General features: G+C 34.8%; 1 protein-coding gene across 2 annotated transcripts in view; it reads right to left on the minus strand.

The window, feature by feature from the left end:
* Positions 1 to 16,851, minus strand: part of LOC106883773 (protein broad-minded) — a 263,530-nt gene that overhangs the window by 96,113 nt on the left and 150,566 nt on the right. For both annotated transcript variants that reach the window (XM_089351129.1, XM_089351130.1), the window contains exons 15-18: positions 16,057 to 16,199; positions 13,270 to 13,406; positions 3,953 to 4,151; positions 53 to 141 (exon numbers count right to left, since the gene is read on the minus strand). In XM_089351129.1, the coding sequence (XP_089207255.1) occupies positions 53 to 141; positions 3,953 to 4,151; positions 13,270 to 13,406; positions 16,057 to 16,199 (568 nt within the window). The remainder of the gene's footprint in view (positions 1 to 52; positions 142 to 3,952; positions 4,152 to 13,269; positions 13,407 to 16,056; positions 16,200 to 16,851) is intronic.

Here is a 16,851-nt window from a genome sequence, read left to right on the forward strand (position 1 = left end):
TATATTAGCCAATATGACCATGTAAACACACAAAGTTAAAAAGTTGACTTACCAGCTTTTAGAGTTGCTTTTTAAAGTATCTTTTTCTTTGTCATCTTCTTCTGGTATTGGTGTCTTAGAATTCTCAGCTTCGAGACAGGCCTATGGAATCAAGCAGAACTTGCTAAAACTATTGATATAGAAGAAAAATTACATTGGTATATGCGAAGGTGACTTAAAAAAGAAAGATGTGAAAACTACCAGTCTTCTTTCCAACACATAGATAAGAAGAAAGTAATAAAATTAGAAATTGCTATAGATGGGATCTGAAGGCCACCATCAGGTGGAGCATCGTGGAACAATCCACACCATATGTTAGTAAATCAAAGAGATGCAGGTTTTGTGAGGCTGAAAGATCTCATATTGCCAATAGATCTAAGATCTACTAAATTCCAGATCTGAAATTTTTTTTAAAATGTAGGCATATGGACAAATTTCTCTTGGTGAACTGGAAGACACCACCCTGTCCAGATTCAGCATGTAGTCTCACAGACTTTCACATAGATACAAGCATATGTCTTTCATTTTGTTTTTTATTGTTTCCTTATAATGATTATTCTGATAATTTTATTTGTACTTTTTTATATTTTATTTTATTTTTATTATCTCTCATCTTTTATTTCCTCACATGTTTTCACAGCATGTAAGTTAACATATTGAGCCACCCTATCTATTTTATCTAGTAATTGGCACCACTGCTTGAACTCTAGCTTCTCATGATTGGGATGTGAGTTCTTTTTTGTTTAGCCTTCATTCTCTAGAGGTTTGGACATATTTATTGCTACATTTATTTAACTTCAAAATAGCATTCCCCAATTTACTTTCTCAATCGGCACCAAGATGAGAGAGTTAATATGCATTCTACACACTTTGTGTGAAAAATTCTAAATGTTAAATTTTATTTTAATTTCTAATTCACCTGAAAAAAAAAACATTTTTTAACATGATGTAATCGATTAGTCCACCAATAAAAAACATGTCCAAAATAGCTGTAGTGAACCTTAGCCTATTTGTTTTATTATTTATACTACATCACACTCAAAACCTTCCCTACATTGGATGTTGAGCCAACAGTGGACCATGGATTGCATGCTGGAGTATACTCTTATGTGATTTTTATGTATATGTTGTGTGTATTTAGTCTACACTTGTGAATGTATGTATAACTGGAAGGACAGATCTGTATATACTCTAGTAAGTATGTGAGTGTCTGTACACACAGTTGATACACAGGTATGCTGTCCTTGATTCTATCTTGGTGTCCTTATTATTAAAATACTTCGATTCTATTGGATCTTGCAAATAATTATATATATGTGTATATATACACTATTGGAGAAAGGGTTAAAGCATGCCGTTAAAAGAACACTTTAGATACGATTGTATAGTGATTACTCCACACAAAAGTGAAGTAGAATCACTGGGCATAAATCAAGCTGAAACACAATAAATTATAAGTTAGCAGTTAATAAATTTCACACCACTAAAAATAATTGCAATTGATAAAGTAAAAAAAATGCCATAATCATAATTTAAGTGAATGCAGTCCAACAGAACACAAGAAAACACAAGTTGAATATTGTGCAAAGTTTCATAACATTAAGTGGTAATACTGCATATAAGCAATAATAACTAGAAGCTGACAGAATAGACGGAATTGATAATTAAAAATTTTTATTAATTTTTCTGTTATTAATATGATCTTGTTTCCAGACACATGAAAAGTAATTTTTCTCAAAAGTTTAACTCTTTAGCATCCAGATAATTCTGTCAAACGTAATGCTTATTTATTCTCAATGTTTTAAATTAAGCATGCACTATCTTGTGGTTTCAAGGTTTCAATGATGTGGTTGTTTATTTTTACAATGACGTCGAATAGGTGTGAGATGTTGGATCTGATCAGTTTGAACATAAAACAAGTAGAGTATTTTGGCCAGATATGGCTGGTTTAAATACAAAAGGATTAAAATATATTCTAATATATTCTAATGCTCCCACATGCTTGTATATAAGAGTGTAGGCACAAACCTTCAACAATCTAAACACATCTGTGTATTTAAGTATACAGATGAGTTTTCTTTCTCATTGGTTTCAGTCTTTAGCAAGTGGCAGTGCCTGGGGCACCTTTGATTGTTGTATTGACCCTAGTACTTCAGTCAGGTACTTAGTTTATCAAATTCTGTTTGATGAACTACAAGATTACTGTATATAAAGAGATATGTCATAAACTCAAACATAAACACAGACAAATACACTATCATCATCATTGTTTTTACATCTGCTTTCCATACTGGTATGGGTTGGCTGATTTTAGGAGGTCTAAAAGGTCAGAGAACCACATATCGTTCAGTCTCGGTTTTGACATGGTTCTATGGCTGCATACCCTTCCTAATGCCAACTACTTAAATAGTGTACTTTACATACATATGTGTGTGTGTGTGTGTGTGTGTGTTAGTATATATTCATTATTTATTTCATCCCAATCTTATGTCTGTTTCTTCATGTTTATGTGGGTTGAACAGCACTTTTTCAGGCAGTGTTTCATGGCCAGATACCCTTTTCAAAGCCAGCCCATTTAGTCCCTTCTTTATAACATTCAGGGCTATGACATTCCTTTCTAAAACCTGGGATAAACACTTTCCAACTACCAAATCCCACTCACAAGATATTGATCAATGCAAGGTAAAAGTAGCAGACAGTTGCTCAAGGTGCCACATAAAAGGCCTGAATCTAAAATCACATGGTTGCAAAAGTTCTTAATCACAAAGCCATACCTTTGTCTATATCTATATTATCATCTACGATCTGTTTTCCATACTGACATAGGTTGGACGGTGTGACTGGAACTGGTAAGCTGGAGAGCTGAACCAGGCTCCAGTCAGTTGTGGTTTGGCTTCTATGGCTGGATGCCCTTCCTGACACTAACCACTCCTCAACTTGTACTGAGTACCTTTAAACATGTAACCAACATGGGTGCCTTTAATGTGTCATCGGCATGGGTGCCTTTTACATGTCATAGGCACTGACAAAAATTAAAAAGTTTAATTCTAATATAATCATTTTCATAAGTATTCTCATTTTTTTTTAACCTTTTGGTGAAATCTTGTTTCCAGTTTATAAAACTTTCAAAATTTCTTTAACCAATGTTTAACTCTTCTTCAGAGAATAAGTCATTCAGTTTAATAGCATTACTATATCTTATGTAAAGAGTATAAACAATTGTTAATTAAAACCATTTAAATGGGGGGTGGGGATTACTAATATTATCTTAATTACTTCAGTAATTAATGGTTAAATATATTATGAATAAATTGTTAAAATTTTCAGCATATAATAATATTAAGTTATTAAATGTTAACAGTAACTTCATCAACATCATCATCATCAACATTTAATGATTCTTTCCCATGCTGCATGGGTTGGATGGTCTGACAGGAACAGACAAGGCTAGGGACTACACCAGATTTCATAGTCTGTTTCGACTTGGTTTCTATGGTTGGATGCCCTTCCTAATGCAAACCATTTTACAGAGTGTACTGGATGCTTTTTACATGGAACCATCACCAGTGCTTTTTATGTGGCACCAGCACCCACACTGATGCTTTTTACATGGCACCTTGGCTTTAGGATTTCAATTCTGTTGTGGTGGGCACAGTCTTCTTAAGTACAGCAATGCACAACATATCTTGGTCCTCTGTTTGTTTTTCATGCAGATGATGTCTCTGAGTAATTTCCCTCAGTGATTTATTATTTTTTAAACATGCTAATATTTCATGTCTACTTGAGTACAACATATATCTCTACTAAATGAGTTTGTTACATTACCAATAACAGTGATATCTACTCTTTACTAAAGTGATTGGATAAGACAAAAATATTTCACAACCTTAAATTTTGTGTGTGTGTATCTTACCTCAACCCAGGCATATTTTATGCAGTTGTGGAGCTGATAATTCTGTAGGATATGTAAACCTTCACAAGTACTGTACAGTAGGCGACACACATATAAAGTTTCTGCAATTGTCTTCTGAGATGGCCAATTAAATTTTTCATCTCCTGAATTCATCAAGCAAATCTCAGTAAACTGAGCAAGTTGATGGGCAACAGTAGTCCTGAAAGGGAAGTTGAAATTTGATGACACTCGATACACCATAATGTGCTCTCTATAATGACACAGATAAACGCTGATGTTATCACTTTCAACAATGACATAGACATATCAATGTTTTCACCTTCAGTAATGACACAGACATGCCCCAATGTCCTTACCTTCTATAATGACACAGTCACATCCCAATGTCATTACCTTCTACAATGACCAGGACACACCACAATGTTATTACCTTTTGTAACGGCAGACACACCTTTACGTTATTACCTTCTGTAATGATACAGATACACCACAATGCTTTTATCTTCTTTAAAATGACACAGCCACTGCCCTGTGTTATTATCTTCTACAATGGCAAATACATACCACAATATTATTATCTTTTATAACAACACAGTCATACCCCAATGTTATTACCTTCATAATGACAGACATACTCCAACATTATTGCATTCTATAATGACATAGACAGACCACAATGTTATTACATTCAACAGACAAAATAAATAGAACTAAGTTCAGTATTGCAAATCAACAAACCATTTGTTAATTTGTGAATTACATAATTCTCCCACTGCTTACATATGGGGTATATAGTATTTAAAGTGGTGGATCATTCCATTCTATGGACACACACACACACAGAGTAAATGCATGTATACATTTATATGTACAGTATATGTAAAGAAATACTCATACATTATTTACATTTGACGGATATTTGTCCTCATCTTGTTTGTTGTTAACACGTTTCGGCTGATATACTTTCCAGACAACACAGCAGAAAGTGATAAGTGCAGAATCTGTGGACAAAACGGTGAAACCGTATGGTATATTACCAGCCAATGTACACCACTAACCCAGAAGGAATATAAGAGACGCCATTATTATTATTATTATTATTATTATTATTATTGCCTTTGCACAGCTTCTAACGCTGGAGATGTACTACAGTGTCAGCTGTTCACTACCAGTGAACTAAGGTAACACCTCTTATTTTTCAAGCACCTTCCGGAGTATTCGAGCAGTTCCAAGCAGTGCTGTTTTCTGCAAGTGCTCCACCCTCATTACATACCATGCTATGTTGTTTACTTCTGCTCTAATGCTGTGTTAGCATCTAGTAAGTCTTCTTCTCCCTCTTTTTCTTGGTACATACAGTCTGTCTGTATCACGTTTTGGGTGGAGTGACCCATATCTAGTTAGCAACCTCCTTGTCTTTCTGTCTAAGCTGTTTAGTTCATCTACTGTCCATGTGATTACCCCTGCTCTAAATCTAAGGAGTGAAACCGCCCAGGTGTTGATAGCTTCGATCTTATTCTGTCTATTTAATTTCAACTTAAGAATCACTCCCAGTCTGCGCAAGTACTCCACCTATAATTTTTCTGTCATTTCTTTATTATTATCATTATTATTATTATTATTATTATTATTATTATTATTATTCAGGTCACTCCTTGGAATTGAACTTGGAATCTTGGAGTTAGTAGCCCACACTCTTAACTACTACACCATATGCCCAAGACGCCTGATGAAGGCTGGAGGGTATATCAGCTGAAATGTTGCGTTAACAACAAACAAGATGAGGACAAATATCGTCAAATGTAAATAATGTACATAATTCCTCATCTCTTAAATATAGACCTGAAATACTCATAATTATACACACACACACACACACACACACACACACACACACACATGTATATTTATATGTGTGTATATATATATATGGGTACACACACACACACAGTAAATGCATGTATACATCTATATGTACAGTATGTGTAAAGAAACACTCATACATATAATTATATATGTGTGTATATTATATATATATATATATATATATATATATATATATATATATATATTGTGTGTATGCACATATATGTGTATATGCATAGATAGCATATCTTTTCTAAAAGTATCTATTTCATTCCCACCAATTAAATCAATTGAAATGCTTGAGTAACTGAAACCCAACTTGAAACCCTCACACAAGCACACAGTTCCTTTTATTTACTTAAACCATTTATTATTTGTAAGGAATCATTACTGACTCAAATTATATAACACAGACCGAAATGATAGTAAAATAAATGGTTTGCAGGTTCTTTCAATGGAAAAGGTAAATAGTTAAGATAAGAAACAGAAGGGGAAAAAAATCTCAAGAAACAAATTCTCAAGAAACAAGGAATTCCTATAAGAAACAAAGAAATTTATGAAGAAAATAACAAAATCTTGGTAATGATAGACAGAATTCAGAAATTCTTTTAATGACAACTTTTTGTGGAAAATTATGCATTTGTTTCTTCTTTCTAAACACCAACCTGAAAATCATGCAGAAGGGGAAAAAGACAGCAAACACTGTTTTGAAAATTTAATGAATAAGCAACAAAGAAGACGAAGAAAAAAAACAGAGAATTTAAAACTGATTTTGTAATGATATTAAATATTACAATGGTTAATTTCGTTAGAGAAAAGAATGAATGAAAAAATGTAATTTATTTTGGTTTGCTTAGGTAGGTTTTCCTAAAAACAAAAAAATTAAATAAACATTGAAAGAATACAGCAGATAATGAAATTCTAAAGATACATGTACATAAGCATTGTTTGTGTAAAATATTTTCTACAAAAGTACAATTATAGAAGGAGAGCAGGAATTGAAGATTGGAGAAGCTGCAAAATTTCATGGTTCCTTGTTTTTCTAACAATGAAGCAATGAGAATGGTAATTAATCAATGCAATTATGCACTTACAAGCCTGTAATTATAGTAAATGATATTATTTCTATTTCAATCAATATTGATACATCTGCTAATCAAACAATGATACACTCATTTCCTTTTCATATTAGACATTTGTCTTGCTGGTTGCCTGATTAGTAGCCACTTAATTATTGTTACAATTAAAGAATTTATGAATTTATGTTGAAAGTCATGATTACCTCAATGAGTGCTAAAGGTATTTCACTTTTTAATAAACTGCAAAATATAATGACAGTTGTTGTCTATTGGATAATATGGACTTATATATTTAATATGGATGCTAACACATCTTACAATCTGCTAAGAGCGTAGGCTCGAAATGTTAAAGACTTTCTCACTTCCCGAGCATTAAACTAATACATCTGTTTGTTGTCTACACCACCTGTCTTTGTCTTTTATTTTTTTTGTGAATTCTCCCTATATATATATATATTTTATATATGAATATGTATGTGTGTCATTATTCAGTTTTATTTCAAGATTTTTTGTCAATAGCGAAAGAGCCAGTTTCTAACCTAGATCCAAGGCACCTTCAATGGAATTTCAACATCAACAATAGGGGACTTTTGATTTTTGTATGTATGCATACATGCAGATTTGTACATTTTATTTTATGTAAGTCTTCTCACGCATATACTGGCATATCTAGGCATGCTCATATATACTTAAATGATAGACTTCTGGAAGGTTTGACAGATTTTTGCAGTTCCAGTGATGGACTGGATCTGTAGTCATCAAATCAGCTTTCTCCTTTCTGGTTTCAAGAAGTCTAATTTCTCAAGATTGATATTTAGGCAGTGTGTTACATATCACAGGGCTCCAATAATTACATGTATAAACCTGAACTTGTAATCTGGATAGAGTAACTGCAGATTTCTCAATATTTTAGCGTATTTATTCTCTTGTTTAGTGATCTTCAGCTTTATATTAACATCCGTATATTAACGTATGTATGTATGTATGTATGTATGTATGTGTGTATATATGTATGTGTGTGTATATATATATATATATATATGTATATATATATATATATATATATATATATATATATATATATATATATATATACATATATATATATATATATATAGAGAGAGAGAGAGAGAGGTATGAATGATGAGATTATTTCTCTCACAGTCATCAATCATCAATGCTCCCTGCCAAATAACAATGAGATATTCAAGAACAGCTCTTGTTCTGGGAGAAGTTAGCATTTCATGAAGTCAGAGTTAGAGATGTAGAGTTGATAGCTGTGTAAGTGGAAGGTGATTATCAGATGAACAGTTAAATTAGAGGTGAGAAGAAAACCTAGAGTTGAAACAAAGGTTAGACAAAATGAATTATAAAGAGATTTGATTCATGTAATTATGAAAATTACTAGTTGCTGGTAAGATAGCTGGACATGCTAAGAAAAATATTGTACAAAATGTTTAATAGGGAAAAGATGTTGGATGTGATGAGTGAGAAGCAGATGTAGCTTTGAGTGTGAGTGGTGGGAAGCAGATGAGTTTGAGCAAACAGTAATTATTAAAGTAGCAGTAGAACAGCAGACATTGAAAAGACGAAGCCTGTGACAGATTGGAAGTCAAATAACTGTAAATAAGGAAGAATTGTGACATTTCTTTCTTTTGTGGAATGTATGTAATGCATATTTATTTACATTTTGAATTAATCATGCATTGTCCTGTGGCTTTGGAATTCAAATAATGTCCCTATTCATTTTAACATGACATTGTAGGGTAGGTGTGAAAGGCTAGATTTGGCCAATTTGAACATATAACAGGTAGAATATTTGGGCTGGGCATGGTTTGAATGCTAAAGGGTTAGGGTTAGGAAAATTGAAGAAAGCATAATGTTTAAGATATTAAGAGTACTCCCTACTGAAGTGAACTTGGTTTTTGCAGATTAGAATTTAAATTGATTTTTCTCATTCTCAAAATTTTTCGTCTATCAATGAAACAGCACAAGGTCAAGGTTATAAAGAGCTAAGTAGTGCATATGCCAATGAAGATGTGTTCCCTCTGCCACTAAATATATAATGAAATAAGTCACTAAACTGTAAGTTTCTTTGCACTGAATGTACATCTATTCCTATAAAAAGAAACTGCTTCTTGTGCACCTGAACACACATTAGTATTATTAATTGGTGCTTCTTGCTAGGTATAATTCTTATTTCAGAATATCTGGCCATAACTCATATGGCAGTGCGTAAAAGTAAAAGATTCCCTTCAGTCATGAATGAACATGGAATTGCACCTAGGATGTTCCCCTCTGAGGCACAAGTCTGGGCAAGATGTTTATGGAAGACTAGCAGTCACCCATGAATACCAGCTTTCCTTCTCTATGCCACTGATGTTATCCAAGGGAAAGGCAAAGGCCGATATAACTTGGCACCAGTGATGCCACAACCCATTTCTATATCTGAGTGAACTGGAGCAATGTGAAATAAAGTGCCTTGGTCAAGAACACAACACACAGCCCGGTCTGGGAATCAAACTCACTACTTCATTATTGTAAGCCTGATGCTCTAACCACTTCATGCAGTGTGTAGAGTAATTTAAATACACTTATGTCTCAGCCTCGCATATAATTCTTTATGCGGCTGGAATCATTGAAATCATTGCATTACTAACGTTACGTTTGACTTTTACAACATTTTTTTGGAAGAATGGATTTATCATTCTTTACTCTAATTAGAGATATTTAAAAAGAATATATTGTTGTGTTTCATAAGAATTTTCCTTCAAGCAAATAATATCTTTTTTAATATTAATGTCTATGGAAGTGTAGTGGTTGACTAATTCAATGGCATCGTGAATAAAGTAACTGTTATTTAACTACATCTCTTTATATCCAGAGTTCAAATCTACCTAGGTAAACTTTGATCTTTGTCCTTCTGGGAGCAATAAAATAAAAACCAGGTATGATTGTGTAGTAATAGAAGATTGATTTGAAACCACATGATTCCAGGTTCAGTCCCACTGCATGGCACCTTGGGCAAATGTCTTCTACTATAGCCTTGGGCTGAGCAAAGCCTGCTGAGTGGATTTGGTAGATGTAGACTGAAAGAAGTCCATCATATATGTATATATATATTTATATTTACAGGGCTGTAAACATGCCAACACCAGTTATCAAGTAGTGGTGGGGACACACTTGCACATATTTATGTGTGTGCGTGTATGTGTGTGTGTGTGTATGTGGTGGGGGACAAACAGTAAGAAACGCATGCACACACACACATATAGTTCAACAAAACACACTAATAGAAGAAGTACCAGGCTTTAAAAAAAAAAGTATGATCAGTTATGTACAGTCTTTCCCAAATTTATCACTTTATTTCTATGAGAGAAATCAATATTAATGTGTTTTGAATATATATTGTAGTACAAAGTTTTAATTATTCCAATCAAAGTCATTTATTATTTATTTTGGTTCATGAAGACAGACTAAAGGTCAATTTGAATTGAAATAATTAATATGATATTTTGAGATTTTAATAAAATGTTGACTGTATACCAATGTTATTGAATACAATAAATACAGGAAATTAATAATTGTGTGTGTGTGTGTGTGTGTGTGTGTGTGTGTGTGTGTGTGCCTTTATTACTCTTTTACTTGTTTCAGTCATTTGATTGCAGCCATGCTGGAACACTGCCTTTAGTTGAACAAATTGACCCCAGGACTTATTCTTTGTAAACCTATTATCTATTCTATTGGACTCTTTTGCCGAACTGCTAAGTTATGGGGACATAAACATACCAACATCGGTTGTCAAGTGATGGTGGGAGGACAAACACACACACAAATACTTACATATAAAATGTCATAGAAATTTCACACTGCCTTGGCTTTGTTGTCTCATTTTATTTAACCTATATACATATATATAATGATGGGCTTCTTTCAGTTTCTATCTACCAAATCCACTCACAAAACCCCACAAAACCATGGTTGCCCTGACCACTTGGGCAAGTGCCCTCACCACATTGTTCTCCTTCAACCTACAGGTGCATGCATAGGGTAGGCCCATTCACTCAGACCATTTTTGCAACATTCACCCACCTTTTAACAAAATTGCTGGGAAGCAGCACTTTCCTCTCTGCCCTCACTTTCCTTTTCAAATGAAACTGGAAGTAGTTGATGAGGGCTTGGCCAAAGAGGAAAGTATTTTTCTTCAGATCTTTCAATCTGGTCCACCACACAACCTCTTTTGCTCAGGCCATTAGGCAAAGAAATGCTGCCAGCACATCCTGGCCAAAGGAAGTAGCAAGACAATCTTCACAATGAACTCAGTCAATAACTGGATCTGCTCTACACATGAAGGCAGGTGTTTGACATAAACCCACAAGTCAGCAATGCTCAGGCACTGGACAAGAGCATGCAGAACAGTTTCATCACTCTGTACGCACCTTGGGAAAACTTGGCTGATGGCATTTCCATGCCTATACTAGCAATGTCTCCCAGTAGTATTGTCAGGCTAAAAATTTCTGGAAATTATCTATAGATCTCAGCCTGAAAGTCCTCCAGAACAGACCACCCAGGTGATTCTTGCTGATTGCCTAGAGTCTCCCTGAGAACTTTGTTGCACTTACACTTGCTCACCACTAACCCTCTACAGAATGCCATTGTTGAAATTCCATTGACCACATTGCCAGAATGATAGAGGACTGTGAGTGCCTGATGACACTCTAGGTGCCAGGCTGAGTGAGTGCTGATGACACTCTAGGTGCCTTGGTCTATGCTTGATCCAGGGCTACAGCTCAGTCAAAGAGATGAGCTGCGGAAAATCCTGTCTGACAAATGGTGACCACACCTTCTTACTAACATGGAAGTACTGGAGATATTGTAACCTCAGTATATGTCTGCACTCAGCAGCCATGGCAAACCTAGCTCTCCATTCAGTGAGTGTTGACAGCAAATGGAGTGCCTAACCAATGGAACACGTCCCTTCCACAGAAAGTAGAAGAGTTAGCACTCCAGTTTGGTCAGATGTAAACTGGGGCAAAGCATAACAGTCAAGCGATAATATATAATGGAAGTGATGTAAGCATTGGCCCCTCTACCCAACCTTTCAGGACAGCTTTCTCTTGGCCCATTTATATGTGAGATTGGCAACCTTGCTTGTCACCTCATCCCAGTTCTTCTCCACCTGGAGATCTGAACCAAGCCAGACCCTGTGCAATTTAATGGGTCCCTTCATCCAGCATCCTATGATGCTATTGGATGGCCGAGCTGCAGGCACACTGACTTTTCATGGTTAATTTTTGCTCCTGTCACAACCTCATATCCTTTTAGAGCAGTGCTGACCAGATCTTTGTGTCTGGTGTTCAACAATATGACAGTGATGTCTGCATATGCTGACATGATTCTCCAACACTTTAGTTAACATGGGCTGCCTCCCAATGCCTTCAATTTTCACAGTAGTGGCTTTACAGCCAGGACTGAAGAGACAAGAGCAGACACCCATGACAGACCAAGCACAGCAGTAGTTTGATGAGTACTTATTTTCAGTTGAGTATTACCCAGTAAAGGAATTGAACTTATGGTCTTGTAATTCATCAGCATGATTCAACATCCATTTTACATGCTGGCATGGGTTGGATGGTTTGACCAGAGCTGGCAAGCAGGAGAGCTGCACCAAGTTTCAGTCTGATTTGGCTTGGTTTCTACAGCTGGTTGCCCTTCCTAATGTCAACCATTTTACAGAAATTGCTGAGTGCTTCAATACTGACCACTATGTCACGTACCTTAACATGATCAGTCATACAAATAAAGAAACAATAAAAAGAAACAAACTATATCACTAAATTTTTCATGTCTGGTAAGTTCACAATCATAAAATCACTATTTTTATAAAAGTAAAATAGTTTTTAACTATTAAAGGTGAGATACTATGGATATATTTTCTCAGTAAACTTTCCTTGTGGTGAACTTTCTTCAGGTGAACTGATGGCGGTGAACTTACCTGTAATCAATTTTTTTTTTTACTGACATGAACCCCAGGACTCATAGTGCTGGTTACCCAGTTTCTATGGGGGTACAAGTGACTGAGATCATAATACTACTCTTGATGGCTGCAAGGTTACTCATTTACAGCTGAGTGGACTGGACCAACATGAAATGAACTGTTTTGCTCAAAGACACAACGCACTGCCCAGCCTGAGAATTGAAATCGCAATCTCGTGATCACAAGTCTAACCACTATGCCACACACCTTCACATATTACTCTTGCCCAATAGTTTATATGAAATATTCTATTACATAAATATAATATATTATAATAGTGAAAATGATGGCAGCACTATGACAAAACATGGCATTTACATAGAAAAAAATTAATTTACCTTGACTTTGTTGTCAGATCTTGATCTTCTCCATATAAAAGATGTTTCCTTCCACAGGAAGTCAAAGTCATTTCGCAGAGTATATTTGCTGTTTGTACCATTGTAACTTCATTAATATCTTGAGGTTGATTATTGGCCTGTAGAAGATAGACAAATATACAGAACTGCAAAGAATGCATCCATCTTCATTCATTTATCATAATCGTCTGTTTTCATATGGTTTCTTTTCTATAATTAAGAGCAGTGGTGGATGTATGGTTTTTGAACTGGCCCAAAGAGCTATAAGTTGAAACTCTGCCATAGATATTGGCAAGATGTATCTCTCTAATTTCTGGAGATGGTGTTGCAGAGCTACAGTCAACGTTTTTGAATATAACAATGACATGAAGAAAGTAATCAGTTGCCTAGATATGGAGATGTAAGATATTGGGTGTTTCAGTTTGATGCAAGTTCACAATGAGATTAAATCAGTGTTGTAGCCATCAAGATTGTAAGGAGGTCTATTTAGTATAATGAATAAGTCGAACAATTATATAGATGTTCCTTTGTTGGTTTAACATACTGAATCTACTGTTTGGTTGATAGGTCTGAAAGGTCTTCTATGTGGTTGCCTGACTTGCTAGAAAGAGCAATCAAATCTTCATTAGATTACACCTTAAAAAGAAGAAAAGAAGACGGTCATGTATGATAATGTAGTCCACTGCTTGGTAACAAAGCAGTGTTAGTCATGACTGGAATACTTTTGATCTGCTTGTTTAGGGTTCATTTGGGTCTCAACTCTTCTGTCAAACAACATATCAATTGTTTTATGCTTGAGTGGCTGCTATAATGGAAGTAGTTAGATTTGTGCCTGAATTTGATCAACCACTCACCCAAAACAAATGTAAAATATTAAAAAAACACAAAACTTGTGCTCATTTACAGTACTTAATACAATAAGCAACCCTAGAAGTCCCTGTCTCTTAGTTGGTCTCACACTGTTCTATTACACTGTGTAAAAAAATTAAATTTTTTTTTTTTGTTTTTGATCAGTGTCATTTCTCATTTGCTTCTATCTAGAAATCAAGGGAAATGACTACTATTCCCTTCAAACTTTGCTTTTGTGACCTGGACATCAATGTTTTGAAATTGACTTATTTTCCATTACATTTCAGACAGATTCAGCATTGAGTTGCTGAAGCAGAAATATCATTATAGAAAATATTCTGTGCAATACCACAGATTTGCTTGATCTTAACCACTTGAGCATGTCCCTTAGTGGCTGACAGTATGTGCATCGCTGATCATGAAATGAGTAGAATTAGTTGGGGGAGCATCATAACCATGTGTTGAGGAAGATTCTTTGGGGTTTGAACAAATGCAACAAAAGCAAAGTTTGCAGGAAATATTAGCCATTTTTCATACTATCTAGGGGTAAGTAAATAGGAAATAACAGTTGCTAACCAAGGACAAAAATCATCTTATGCAGTGTTATCTACCTGGTTTATTGTATTCTGAAATAAGTTTCTAGTTGTAGTTATGTTGGTATTTATGCACAATTTATGTATTTACAATGAGTTTTTTACAGCATTACAAATATAGCTTCTAAATACAGCAAGTGTTATGGTTTCTTTCACACATCTTGTTCTTATCAGTAGAATTGACTTCATTTATTACAGTGTAGTGGCTTGCAATGAGATTTGCACCACACTATCTCTAAACACAATTTTCAACTATATCAATAATAATTAACAATTTAACAATTAAATTATCATTTAATTTTAATTGAATATTATCTATATCTCTAAATTTTCTATTAATGTTCCTTAGATGTCTGTGAGAGATACTGGAGTCAACCTAATCCATAATCCTCAACCATTACAAAATATATTGGTTTCAAATTTTGGCACAGGGCCAACAGTTTTGAGGAAGGAAGTAAATTGATTACCCCAGTGATCAGCTAGTACTTATTTTATCAGCCCTGAAAGAATGAAAGGCAGAGTCAACCTCGGTGGAATCTGAACTCAGTTCATAAAGAGGGACAAAATACTGTTAAGCATTTTGCCTGGTGTGCTAATCATTCTGCCAGCTCACCACCTTAACCAAAACTACAATATTGGCTTCAAATTTTGTCACAAGGCCAGCAATTTTGGAAGAGGGGAGGCAAGGCAATTACATTGAACCCAGTGCTCAACTGGTACTTATATTATTGGCTCTGAAAGTCGACCTTAGCAGAATTTGAACTCAGAATGAAGCAATGGATGAAATGCCAATAAGCATTTTCCCCATCGTGCTAATGGTTCTGCCACTTTGCCACCTTTTTCATTACAAGATATATTAATAACAGAATACACTTAAAACTTACAACTAGTCTAAACTTAGGACGTCTAAACTGCATTTGGCAGTTAACATGAGACCTGTCAGTGGTTGTACACTCACCATATTACCAAACTGAGTTATTTGAGGTAAAAGTCAAACAAAACAACTTTGACTGAGGATCTCTCTTTAATCTCCTCAAACAAGGATTAAACATATTTTCTCCATAGGTAAATCCTAAATGTATCCATACATTTAAACAATTCTAATGACTGTACAGTACAAGTATACAAGTCAAATGGAACAAAGATTACATTGATGTAAGATTTACTAACAAATCCACTCAAATAAGTATTTCATAAAGTTTTTGCAGTAATAAATGATTCCAAAAAGACTAATTCCATGAAGACTAGAGCTGTTTCTTGGGTTAAATAATCCTATTAGTTTTACTGTAAGCTTTAATCAATTCATCTTGACTAATCTGTGTAATACCTTGTAGTAAATGAGCCACTGGGATATTGGTGAGATAAGTCTTTCTGTGACGGCATTTTTACAGAGACATGCAGCACAGGCATCCTCTTTGCTGGCAAGGTTCCTGAAGATGTTTGTGGCAAGCTGGGCTGGATCAACCAACTCTGCAATACAAAACAGAACTGATGAGTTCATGTGACATAAAACACAAATTACATTACTTAACAAATTAATGAACAAGTGTTTAGAGCTATTTCAGTTTGCTTTGTGATTGTCATTGCTGTTATTCTTATTTAACTCCAAATCAGCAGTGATTGAGCACAACTATGAGCAAAGGCATTCTAGCCTTGACCATCATGTGTTATTTCCAGATACAATGTACTAAATCTTTTCTTCCTTTTACTAAAACAATGGAGTGTTATTTAGGATAGATTTGGCTGCTATTTCTAGCTGGTTACACAACTACATACAGACTCTCCCATTGTCTTGAACTTGTATATTTAGATGCAGGAGTTTTTTTTTCCTGCTCTTTGAGATATTCTCTAACAATTATACAGTTGTTCCCATGTTTATCAATACTGACAATCTATTGCATGTTCTACTAACTGCAATCTACTGTATATTCACTTAACAGCCGCATCCTACTGCAAGTTCAACTAACAGCTGCATCTTATTGCAAGTTAAAGTAACAGCTGCATCCTATTGCAAGTTAAAGTAACAGCTGCATCCTATTGCAAGTGCAGGTAACAGCTGCAATGTACTGCAAGTGCAGTTAACACAATTCCAAGTAGAGTGAAAATGAAATTATGATTTTCA

This window comes from Octopus bimaculoides, chromosome 4, assembly GCF_046866305.1.
Source record: "Octopus bimaculoides isolate indiv1 chromosome 4, ASM4686630v1, whole genome shotgun sequence".
Lineage (NCBI taxonomy): Eukaryota > Metazoa > Mollusca > Cephalopoda > Octopoda > Octopodidae > Octopus > Octopus bimaculoides.